This window comes from Solea senegalensis, unplaced genomic scaffold (assembly GCF_019176455.1).
Source record: "Solea senegalensis isolate Sse05_10M unplaced genomic scaffold, IFAPA_SoseM_1 scf7180000013153, whole genome shotgun sequence".
Taxonomy (NCBI): Eukaryota; Metazoa; Chordata; class Actinopteri; order Pleuronectiformes; family Soleidae; genus Solea; species Solea senegalensis.
In genome coordinates, this window is record NW_025320765.1 from 2,716 (window position 1) to 16,297 (window position 13,582).

Below are 13,582 nucleotides of genomic sequence, written 5' to 3' on the forward strand. Positions count from 1 at the left end.
TAAGCAGGTTTTGGTCTCCATAAAGACTACTGGTCCTGACAAAGACAGTGTTTATGTCAGAAAAAGATCCCAAACACCTAAATACAAGTACACACAAACATGCTTCAGCTGACAGGGGACATAAAGGCTCCTTTAAGTGTCGGGCCAGGACACAGTGAGCAGTAAGAGGCTTTAGAGTAAAGCAGCAGCAGCAGCAGCAGCATAGCTGTGGACTGAGAGAAGGTTAAGCCTCAGCATCGACACACATTCACCTGCTTCACTTACCTCTCAACATTTTGTGGTGGTTCCCTCTTCTTCTTCTTAACTTCCTTAGTCTTTGTGGTATGAGCCTGAGAGTTGACAGGACAGTTGATGCAGATGAAATTAAACAATGAAGGATCCCTCACTCCTCGAGCCTCTTGTCACTTTGTTTCCCTTTTCCTCTAAATCCTCTCCCACACTCTCCACTTGCTTCCCGTCCTCTCGTGGTCGCAGCCTCCTGGATGTGACTTGAGGGCTTGAGCCTCGGTTACAGTTTGACGTCCAGGTCAGGAACAGGAGTCTCCAGACTCTTGCTACGTCTCATTCATGGCTGCTGATCCTGATTAGCAGGGAGGCGGAGCCTGTTGGTGGCAGATACAGAGAGCAGCTGAGGGGTGAGGAGGAAGGTCAGAAACTTACTGTGTGACGCTCCAACTACAAGCTGAAAGAATAATACTGAGTAAATGTTGCTCTGACTGGACACATAATATACTATATTTTCTTTTCCAAGCGTTGATGAATTATCGCGAGTGACTAACAGGTAACGATTTTCTGTTTTTTAAAATTGTGTTGACATATATTAAACATATTTGGTTAACTAATGTTAAATGAGGACCAATGCAATACACGACACATGGTCACGATATTATTGGTATCGTGTATTGTATCGTGAGGTCCACAATACCAATAATATCGCGGACCATGTATCGCATATTGTGAGGCACATGGTCCACGATACCAATAATATTGTAGGCCATGTATCGCGTATCATGAGGTATATGGTCCACAATACTAATAATATCGTGGAATGTATTGCATATCGTGAGGCACATGGACCACGATACCAATAATATTTTGAGCAATGTATCACGTATCGTGAGGTACATGGTCCACGATACCAATAATATTGTTGACCATATATCATGCATTGTATAGTGAGGTACGATATGATTCCAACCCCTAAAAACAACAAACTCCGAGTAAGTTTTTCAGTTTTATTTCAAATTCATGCCACAAGTTGACATTAAATACAAAAGAAAAAAAAGAATAGTTTGAGATTGTAGCTATAAAATAACCACAGTGTAAACAAGAACCAAATTCAACAAACACGCCTCAAAAAAAAGAAAAGTTTAAGCTCACGCTGAAAGTAGCACACGGACGAGCTCACAGTACAGAAAATACAGCACGGCTTTCTCATACGTAGCTATCAGTAAACATACCAGTCTGAAACGTAAAGGTAGAGAGGATATATAAAATTAACAAGGTTATAAAATACTGATAAAAGTTATAAAGATAGTAGCGTCTTCTAGAAGTGTCACCATGCAGTAGGTATTTCCAGTCTCCAGTAAATAAATGACAGCAGAAAAATACAAGAAGCATCGCAAGCTCCTTCCTCCAGTGGACAAACCAGAAAAATCTGCCAATTTCAAAACAGTCTCTTCATGATTCTGTCCTCTGCTCTCCTCTGTCTTGCAATTTAGACACATGCAGCAGGACGAACGTCGGCAGGCAAGCTCAGCTCAGCTGTAATCATGTCAAGAAATGATAAATGAAATCATTTTTAAATAATCACGAGAAATTAATTTCTAAAAAAAAGTTTCGCTTTTCAGTCCACCTTAATAACCTCGTCCCATGATACCTCGGCAATTTCACTGAGATGGGAAGAGTTATCGTGACAGGTGTTGTCCTTTTTCTTAGCGATTTAAACAACAGTGTTGAGGGTGAGGCGATGCACAATGTTATCACGTATTGCGATAGCAACAGTCGAGATTATTCTGTCATGGTGAATTTCGCTCATTTGGATAATCGCTGTTATTTTTGCATTACACAGGATGCACATTTTTACCACAGGATAACCTTTCTGGAGGTCGTCATATTTTGGCCAAAAGACAAAAGTAACAGGCATTTCTTTTCACCATCAACCATGATGAAGCACAGTTGCCCTCTCTGTTGTGTGTATGGGAGAAGAATCCACTATCCATGTGGAGCAACTTGGCGGGTTTCACCATTATATCAAAATTGCATCTACTCGCACCTATGCATTGACTTTGTGTGTAAACTCGTAAACTTGTTGGGTGACAATTTTTGCGTTGTGTCCTGTATGAACACATTATTAGCGACTTAAAATATCCAACTCAGCAACATGTAGTTATTTCAAATTGCCACAAGGGGGAGTCTGCATTCTTTAAAATAAAGAATCCTAAAAATCAGCATCAGCCATCGAAGAACCAATATATGGCCGACCTCTGTATAGTATTTTATAGTAGTAGTTTAAAAGGAAATGTTTTCCAATTATCATAAAAACATTATGTACATATTTTGTTCGTCTCACAGAGTATAACACACCTGAGGACAACCTGGATAAGTGTTTTTGTTTCCTTAAACATGACCTGGATAAGCAACAAAGGACAGATAACTTAATGGATTTTAAGAAATTTAAAGGACATTTATTTAAGAGTTGTATAACTATCACTATATAAACACACCTGAGCAAAAAATACTCAAAATTTCGTATTAATGAATAATAATAACATAAAATTCAATTAAATTTTGTGACTTCTGCACAATTATCGCTCCTATTTAAAAAAACAAACAATGCAATATAAAATTAATCCTAACTTTGACTGAACAACACAAAATACAGCCTGAAGATGTGACGTATAAACTAATTTACCAAGGGTGCATCTGTGCAGCACGACACAGAAATTAAATTTAATTTAAGGAAGAAAAAGGCTGAGGAAATTTACCAAAATGTAGAATACTGCACCCCTGTATCAAATATTTGCCCCCAAAATGTCGATGATGTTTGGACAATTAGTTTAGAAAAAGAAATATAAACCGAAGCTGCGCTCAAGAAATTACCCAGGTATCATGGGACAAAAGGCGTTCATGTTCACTGGAGGTATCGAGCAAGAACATCTTCCTCTTGAGCTAAATGCCTGGTATATACTGTCTAATGATAATAACAACTGATGAACCAAATTGCTGCTACTTTTATATACACACTGTATACTGCAGGTTACTGAATACAAAATGTTATAAAACCGGATACTGTTTAAACGCATGCAAGTGTGCAACACAAGCCTCTTACTTCGCGCAGTATGTTTATCAAAGTAGCAACAGCAGATTATGTGACACGACACTCTGAGAACCTCCCTCCCAAAAAAAAATATATACTGTAATCTGTGAGTCGCCAACAGTGCGAGAAGGTCTGAAGCAGTTTTTGCTACATGCACTGGCAATTCTGGATTCATACAAAGCAGTTCAGCTTTATCCAAAAGGGTTCATTCATTGTTGTGGAAACCAGCTTTGACGAGGCTGTGCAGGAAATATGAGTCCACAGGAAATGAGGAAATTCAGAGGGAAAAATCAAGGAAAAGTTCCACACACTCCAGTTATTCTGGTTAGTTCCGCCTAACAAAACACTTTTGACAAAGGATCATGGTGTGCAACAATTAAAATGCAGGGAACATTTAAAGACAAAAAACAACAACAGAGTGTGCCACAAAGTGGTCTTACATTTGTCCAACACATAGCACACATCTTTACAACTCCATCACCAACCTCTAAGCTTCTTCTTTATGCATTAGTTGTTTTGGTTTTTTTGGCACTGCTGTAGCACATTAGTAGAAGGCTGAGGAGGAGGAGGAACAACACCCTTAATGTTTCACTGCAACCTTCACACACCATCACTTCTTCATGTTACTTTTCAAGCAGAATCATGAGCAATTAATCCTTTCCAAATGAAACAGGTAACACTTTGCAATAAGGATATCTTTATTAACGTTAGTGAACGCTGTAATAAGCATTTACTAACTGTTAATTAATATTTTAACTAATGTTTAATACTGTTATTCAAGTTAAATGAGATATGACTCTTAATTTAGACTTCATAAATACATACGTATGTGAAATATGCCTTACATGAGCACAATTAACCACGTATTAACCATAGTTAATCTATAATAATGGTTAACAAATGCTTAATGATAAACTTATACCCTACATTTATGAAGTCATAGTTAAGGGATGGATGGTTAACACTTTAAGACAAGGGTCACAATGAGCATTAATAAAGGCAAAGTATGATTAACAGAGTTAAGTGAGGATTATTTAGTGCCAGTATACATAAATAAAGGGTCATTTACGGTACAAAAAAATATTTATCTTAACAGATACAGAAACCTTTAATCAATATGAACTAAATAAAGGCATTCACAGTTACCTAAAGCTTTAAAGTACTTTTTAGTTGTGGGTTAATAGTTATTACTGGCATTAATAGTAATACAATAACTTGTGAATTAATAACTTCATTCAACTGAATAACATTGATAAATGGTGACTTAAAACGTGAAAGAACTGTTAAATATTTATAACAGCATTAATACTGTTAACGTATTAACGTACACATATTGTTAAGTGTTTCCACAGCAACACAAATATAAATTTTTGTACATTGGAAACAATTTAAATCTTTAATTTCTCATCCCTGCAATAGTATATGGAGTAGTTAACGTGAACTGTCATCATGCTTCTTCACAATGATGAATAATGAACTTTGACTTTATGTCACAAATCACAATTGCAATATCCATTGCAATTAGACATTTTTGCTTGAGTTGTTCGGCCCTAATCGTGAGTGACAGTAATTCTGAAGCACAAAAAATAAAAAAGTGACATCAGCTTAAAACTTACGATGTTTGGGTTAAGATAAGTTACTAAAGAAAATATTTTATAATCAAATAATTAAAAAACATGGCACTTGAAATGTGTACAAAAATAAAAAAGTAATATAAACAGACAAATAAAATGTTAGCTCCTGATGTATTTTCTGTATCTCTGTGAGGTGTAAGTGTTATGTTTACCATGAGTGCAATGTTAGCCTAGCCTGCTAATATGCTAACATTTCTTTGTGACTAATGGAAAGGACATTACTGCCAAAGTTTGGGAAAAATAATAATAATTACAATAGTTATGATTGATTTTACGAAGAACGTGAACAACTGTGACAAACCTAATAGCTGTTTTTAGCTAAGACAGCTTAAAATGTTAGCCTGCTGGAGGCACAAAAAGAAAAAAAAAAGGGGATTATTTAGGTTTTTATGAATCATCCTTTCACGACAATGATGTATTTACAAGTGAACCACTCAGTAAAAATGGTTGATTGATTAAGTCTCTTTAAAGTCGGAACAAAAAGTGGTGCTGTTGTTTGAAAGGAAACACCTGGATTTTCAGAGATAAAAAATCTTTTTGTTTTTAACCAGATATTCAAGTGGTCACCAAAGTGTAAAATTTTCTACCCAGAAAACCAGAAATTGTTTGTTTCCTTGCTTGTAAAAAGACAGATATTAAGATTTTTAAAAAACGAAATAATACGAAAAACTGAGCAAGGACTTATTTTTTGCAATATCAACTAGTTGGTCATACTGGCAAAGTGCCCAAAAATATAAATTAACTACCTTGGTTGTTGAGAAGCACAGAGCATATTAATTTCTCCAGATGGTTGGAGGTTTCTCTCGGTGTTATGGAAATACCATCTTTTCAAGCATCACTGAATATTAATTTTTTTTTGGGGGGGGGTGTTGGCGGCAAAGCAGATGTTTAGCTCTGCGAGTCAAACACGACTGACATCCATGACAAACACAAGCTGCTCCCTAATCTGTGTGCTCTCATTTTCATCCACCGATAATCTCTTGCCCGTCAATCCTATCCCCATAGAAAGCAGATTTTGTAAATATGAACAGTACTGACCTGTGAGGGGGATTAGAGTTTACACAACAGTCACACCTGAAAGCTGCTCTGTACAAATAGCTGACCAATAGAGGGCTCCATGAGAGCAGTTACGACTTCAGCGGTACTGAGTGAGGAGAGGAGAAAGGAAGGGAAAATGGTTTTCCTTCTTTTCTGGTCGGTTAATAAAAACTTTGCTTTACACAACTTGGCATTAGAGGTAGACCAATTAATCGGGTCGATGTTTGCCATTTTTTGATGAGCGGCATTGCCTGATTCTTACAAATTACAAATTGTTTCTCACTGAAACTTTACTTTTTTCATCCTATTTCATGTATTTAATATGTAGTTTGTACATAATTTTTTTTATTAAAAGAAATACTGTATATAACTGCACTGAAGTGCAAAAACAAAATATATTGCAAGACAGACAATTAGTGTTTGACAATAACTTGTTATTAAAGTTTTTAAAAATCTATTTTACAACATTAAAGTAACACCAAAATAGTTGGTTTAACATTAGTGCCACCAAGGACCAAATACACTGTAGAATGTTACTTGAATGTTAAAATATTTCATTTTAAACTTCATTTCAGAGTGTATTTAATTCTTTAAGTGTTACAGTAATACTAAAAAGAGTTAAAAACTTTAGTTTCATACTTATCCTTGGTCCTAATCCGATCTGGTGTTTAATGAACTCTTACTTTAACACTGCAAATTTTACCGTGAAACAGTTATATTAATCAGATCTCTGAAAAATAAAGAAAACTGGATAAATATATGGGCCAAAAGGTCAGCTGCCCTGATTTCTAAAAATCCCACATCGGTCGACCTCTACTTGGCACTTCACTTTCTAACATAGCTTTTCACTTCAATTTCTGTCCCTTTCACACCAAAATAAATGACGTCACAGAGCACAGAGAATATAAATAGCACCTAAATAGTCAACAACTGCCGCTAAGGTTCACAGATGCTAAAGGCGTTATCATTATATCACTGTGTGACAAGACGTAGGCTATAACTATTGATATGATCAGACTGACGTGAGGTGCATTAGTGTAGACATGCTGACTGCTCAAATCTAGCACTTCATTTTTCAGATAAAAAGGATAAATATATAAATATATGTATATATATATATATATATACATATATATATATATATATATATATATATATATACATATATATACATATATATGTATTCATATGTGTGTATAGTATTCATATGTGTGTATAGTAACAATTGAACAGTACAATAACAAGGCCATGAACATACTGGAAAAAATAATCCATGCAAGACACATTTACAGAGATGTGAACTATAAAGGTGTTCAAGTAACGGAAAAGGCGCTGAAAAAAACAAAAACTAACTGTCTTACATTCAACAAAAATGTCTCAAATGACATTAAAATAACTACGATTCTTAATTCTCAATAACACGGAGACAGGGAAGAAAAACAAAACACTGAGACATACTGAAAACCCCCCCGATGAAATTGCACTTTCAGAGAAAATAAAAATATGTGTGTTATTATTATTATTAATATGTGATTTTCAGTTTGGGCCTCTGTTGGACACAAGGTGCTCAAAGGTCAAACTGGATAAAATAAATGCTGTTGTTCATCACAGAAAGGTAATACCAGTATTGGTTGAATATGCCATTTGTAATCCATTTGAAAAGTATTATACAGTTTGTCCCATGTCCCATGCTGTTTTCCTGTAATGGAGACGCAGTCAGGACGAAGGCAATGGCACAGGTTGTTTGGCAGGACGTCTCCTCCGATCTCCCGCCGTTCTTTCACCATTAAGAGGCTTTTTACCACATTTAAATGAAGTAAAGTGCAAGGTGTGTTTTCACCTCAAGGGCTGTTCTCCTTTTTAGTTCACACCTTTTCCCAGAAATCCGTTTTTTCTCCTGCATTTAACAGATATACATTCACGCAAACACACACACACACATGTTTGTTACGCCGTCCCTGTGGGGACAACTTGACCTGCACCTAAATCTAATTGTAAGCTGAAACCAAATAACTGATTTTTACCTTGTCCCCCATTCGTTGGATCATTTTTATGTTATGGTACCCATTAGGATTTAAAAACAAGTACACCGCTATCCCTATGGGGAGAAGTCAACCTGAACCTAAATCTAATAGTAACCTGAACCCAAAGACCAGGTCTTAACCTCCAGAAATCAGCAGTCACATGTCCCTATTGGCTGGTGTGTCTTCACTGTACGGTCCCCAACAGGATTTAAAAACAATGTACACACTCTCTCACAAACAAACACGCACACTCACACTCACACTCGGCGCTGTTCTGTGCCGACATCAGAAGCAGGAGCTGCTGTGTCCTGACGTCAACGTGGACAACAGACTCAAGTCAGAGGAAGCGTCAGGCAGTGGTGTTGCCGCTAAGAGAGGATGTGGCACAGGGGGTGGTGGTTTGTAGCTAGGCTTGGGCCATGCCATGCCATGCCATGCCATGCCAGGACATTCCTGTCTGAACGGGACTATGAGAACAAAAGGCCTGGCTCATCTTTGGTCCCATAAAGCACTTGAATTATGTCACGGTAAGTCTTTGTGATGGGTTGGGAATCGAAGAAGCACCGGCTGCTAAGCTACGACGACAAGATGTGCAGCACAGGCAAGTTAAGTTTCTATTGTTTTTTTTCCTTTTTAGGCATGCAGTTTGGCGATCGTCCATAGCAACCGGCAGAAAGCGTCTCAGGGGAGATTCAGATGGTGCCAGCGATGGAAGACGAGCACGTTCACAAAACGACAGGCAAGCTCTGATTCCTGGGGGAGGAGGAGGGGGAGCGGCGCGTTGGCTTTCATTTGTAAAAAGTCCACGGGTTAAAAAAGTTGACAGCACTGCATGCTTTCCAAAGCACAGGAGGAAACTGTAGAAGAAGTGAGTTGTCCGGGAGGCAGGAAAGTCCACACATATCAAAGGCTTGAGTCGATATAGAAGAGGGAGAGACGTAGAATCTAAGATGTGGACTGGACGATAAAATGGAGGCTGTGCTGTCACTGAGGAAAGCTGATGGGAAAAACATAAAGGGGGGATTTAACATAACCTCCCGTCTCCTCCACGTAGAGAGACATACTCAGCCTTAAGGCAATGCATAGCCCTTGGAAACATTGGCACATGCATGGCGAGTGCAGACATGTCTGCATATGTGTTGTATGTGCACTGTGTGTTCAATCATGACAATAAGAAAGGAAAAAAGGGGGTTTCTTCTTATCGGTTAAGTCGCAAATGAAGTGAAAGTGATTAAAGGTGCAAAATGCAACGTTCTGCCTCACATGATGTTGGTATCACATCGGACGAGTTTTGTTTCAGTTCCAAAATGGGCTCCAGTGCCAAGTGAAATATTTTACAGTATTAATATACAGTCGCTATTAATATATTATATTAAATTATTAGGGTATCTTAAAAAAAGCTAACAAAACAACAATTCTATCAATGAAAAATCTGAGGCTAAATCACCAACTTACAAATATATTTCTGTGCTTGAATCTGAATCGAGTTATGAGTCCTGGTGTCAAATACTACAATGGCGTGTTTCCACCAAGTGGAACAGTTCCTATTTTTTGTGTTTCCATTAGGAGCATTACCAAAATAACCGATCCATAACCCAATCATTTCATCTTTCAGTACCCTTTGCTTGGGGTTCCAGACCCACGACTATCAGCCAACTGAAGAGCGTCACTCCCTCGGGACACCGGTCGCGAGGGAGTGACGCTCTTCAGTTGCCTGCTGTCCATTCTCATACAAAGTTTGACGTCTTGTTGAGACAAACAGCCACAAACTGAGCAGAAGGAAATGAGCTGCTGTTGTCTGTTGTGTCACATTGTTGTAGTCGCAGCAGCACAATGTCACGCTACGTATCTCGCTGACAGAGCCCCTGTATGTAAAGATGTTTAAATGGTTGTTAATTTCAACACCTGTCATATTCACACACATATACACATCCATCTTCTACCACTTTTATCCTCCACATGAGGGCCGTGGGGGGGCGCTGGTGCCAATCCCAGTTGATAGGGCAAAAGGCCTGGTCCATCACAGGGACACATAGTGACAACAACCATCTACAGTCAATTTAGTGTCCAATTTGCCTAATCCCCAAATCTGCATGTCTTTGGACACTTTGCACACTTGGGGAGAACATGAAAACCCCATGCAGTTCTTTGTTCCAAACCAGGTCTTCTTGCTGCAAAGGCAAGAGTGCTAACCACTACACCAGCTGTGTGGCTGTTGATGAGTATCACATGAACACCAAAAAAAAGCAGTGTGGCAGAAAGCAGGAACGAGGCAATATGAGATTCAGTCTCGGTGAAATACAGCTGGAAAAAAGTAAAATCCAATTATTATCCAAAATCCATAAAAATCATGTAGACGGTTCACTAATCACAGGCTGTAAAGACAGACATGAACCACCCACATCATGTCATCAGAATGTAAGTGATCAGTGACCACGTGGACCTACGAGTATTTTCAGATAAAAGACAACTCAAGATACATACTCAAGGCTGTGAAATTGGAATCAGACATGAAAAAGCGATTTTGATCCCAAGAAGAAAGTACTTCAAAATATCCTGGTGACAACAAACCTTCAGTTCTGCTGCCTTCTCATCCTGGACTCATAATTACCTTGATGTAAATGATGTACGTGAGGGCACACGATCACGCAAGCTTTGGTCTGACACGTTGGCACTCAAAGTTTTGCATTTTGCACCTTTAAAAATCAACTCGACTGAAGCTCAGACATGATTTAAGAACAAATATCATGTTGTGAAGAAACACTAAATGAAGGCCGATTTTGGTAGGTATTGTTCAGTCAGGACCTCAGTGAGGAAATAAAGGTGTAGTCCTTCAAATACACTTGAAAGAGAGTAGAATTCAAACACCGATGCAGAGGAAAACAGGGGGAAATGATGAGAGAAACAAAGAGAGAGCGAGCGGCACAGTGAGCTCCTGCGATGTTTGGAGGATGATTGAACTTTTGAGCGTTGATCATTACAACGGCATACACAAAGTCATCAGATGTTGGTGAGCGTGGTGGAGGTGATGAGGCGCACAGTGAGCGTGCCCGGGAGGTCGTTGTCCTGGCGGTTGCCCTTGTCGCGGAGGTGAAGCGTGTGCTGCTCCTGCCGCTCGTTGGGGTCGCTGAACAGGATCACCTGACCCAGGAAGGTGTCCACGATCATGTTCCTGTTGTAGATCTGTTGGTCGCTCATGTGAGCAAGGCAGGGATCCGGGAAGCAAAGGGGAAAGCAGGAAAAGAGAGGAAAGAAAAGACAATAGGGAATAAGCAGTGGAGAATATTTGTAGAGGACAGGAGTGATAGGAGTTTGGATTCAACCGACATGTTGTTTTACACAGAGTTGTTTTATCGGTGCTGCTCGAAAAGAACTTGTGATGAGTCTGTATTCTATGTCAAGAAAATAGAACAGCAGAAATGCTCTTTGCACAGATAAAAATTCACATGTACTCAAACAGCTATGTTTATTCAAGCATCAAAGCTGCTCAACTGATGACGAGAATGAGTTTAGGAAAATCCACAAATGGTTTGTATCATTTAGTTTTTTATCTACACTTGAGAGGAGACGTAAAAGAGGATTTCTGGAAAACCCAGTGTAAAAATGTTGAAATGCCACCATTAACCGGACAAATAACTATATTTGGTAACTTCCGCAGACATCAGAAAAACACGTTACCCCGTGTTACCGCAAGATCTTAGGAACAGCTAATCAGCAGAGATCCAGCTACGTCACAGAAAGCGTCATTGTGAAATTCGATGGAGGCCTGCGACGCTCAAAACTTAAGTTCCCAAAGGCAAAAAGTATGGTCATGCAGCTCGGTCTTGTCCTGCATCTATTGTAATGTATGTATTTCAGAGACTGAAATATGGATGAAAGGAAATTGGATCAGATCAATCAGATAATGTGTTTTTCTTATATATTCTGATATGTATTTTTTGTTTTACCACAGAAGGGCAAGGGACCTTTATTGACCTGAAAATAAAACACTATGTTTTAGCCTTCAATAACACCCTAGGGTTGACATTTTAAATTTACAAGTATTTTGGTGTATTTACAAGTATTTTGGTGTATTTCATACAGGCCAAGGTGATTTTTAGGAGGTTTCCTGTGTAAAATATTACTTGAAATGATGCTGTGTTTACAAATACTATAACAGTATTTATTTGCTGCATCCTTCATCTGTTCTCAGTCGCGTCATATAAAAATAACATATCAATGTATCAATGAGTGGTACAAAGCTTAGGCTTGGTCAGCATTGTGTGGACTCATTTGACGATGATTTTTAATGAAACAGGCATTTGTTTATGTGTTGTTTTCTTTTAAAAGTTACAGTTAGTTTGACATAGTGACTTTGATATTTGCCTTCACAGGTTTAATATTCTGATTACAGAGCGTGTGTTTAAATATCAGGGGAGCAAAAGAAATGAAAATTTATTTCAGCGCATCTCTGCTCCGGGGGCCTTGACAACCTCCACAGCATGAAGACATCTGCTTTCACTCACCACGACACAAATTATACAATTTCACACGTCTGATTGAATAAATTCAATATTACATGAGCTATAATAATTCACTAACAAGTGCGCTGGCTTACAAATATTGCCTGATATTGAGCCTGTAATTGATTAGTTATGGATGTCAAGGGAAAGAGAAGCCCCCCCACACACACACAACAAAGGGATGATATTTGGCTTCAGCTCAATTTAATGAAAATGATATAGTGAATACGGGGATGAGAGTTAGATCCTGTACTTTAAATCTACGGCTTACAAATTTAAAGGGTAAATACCCTGAATGCAGGATTTGTTCAGATATCTTGTTAATGAGAATGGTGTGGAGACATTCATTTAAACTTGAACATTATTGTCTAAACTAAGTGTTTTCATGGCCTGGGAATGCTAATATAAAAGAAACTTAAGGTTCTTTGTTTTCTATTGTATTCCCAGCTTTTGCAGCAAAAGAGGATGATGTGTGGACAAGTGAACTCTTCAGTTAATCAGAAAAATGGCAACAGCCTGTTGTTGTGACACGAGATATTTGATCAGCTAAAATGCGTCACTGTTTATGTTATTCACCTTTTAGCAGCAATTGCTGGTTTGTTCACACAGCAGCGACAGCAAAGAGAAACACGCTTGTGTAATTATGTATAATTATCGCTTGTAAACTTGTTAATGACTGGTCGGGTATTTATCTGATGCCTGAGACCAAACACAGGTCACAGTCAACAGAGCGTCGTGTGTTTCACTTGTTTCATGTTCAGTCGTACGCCGTCCGCAGAGTGACAAGCTCACCTCGATGTGGATGCCCTCTTTGGGTTTCTTGCGATAAAACAGGCCTTTGATGTCGAAGTTTGGGCACCGCATGTCCTTATGAACTGGCGAACGAACCCTCTCTCCTTCACAGGTGATGATCACGTAGGGATTGACAGCTGCAGGGAAAAAAACAATAACAAAAACACGTCAAAACCCAGTGCTGCAATGGGACACTAGGTAGTATATGTGTATTTGGTTGGTTCATGCATTTTTTATTACTTTACACAACTGTTTTTCCACCAATTTAATTAT

The 13,582-nt window shown here is 38.5% G+C and overlaps 1 protein-coding gene across 3 annotated transcripts in view; it reads right to left on the reverse strand.

The window, feature by feature from the left end:
* Positions 1-571: 571 nt before the first annotated feature.
* The window catches only part of LOC122760175 (calpain-5-like), a 51,271-nt gene continuing 38,260 nt past the window's right edge, over positions 572-13,582 (reverse strand). For 2 of the 3 annotated variants that reach the window (XM_044015261.1, XM_044015260.1), the window contains exons 12-13: positions 13,310-13,446; positions 10,467-11,198 (exon numbers count right to left, since the gene is read on the reverse strand). In XM_044015261.1, coding sequence (XP_043871196.1) covers positions 11,016-11,198; positions 13,310-13,446 — 320 coding nt within the window. In that variant the 3' untranslated portion in view covers positions 10,467-11,015. Of the gene's footprint in view, positions 603-10,466; positions 11,199-13,309; positions 13,447-13,582 lie in introns of those variants that run through there. The other variant, XM_044015262.1, reaches the window with a different exon arrangement.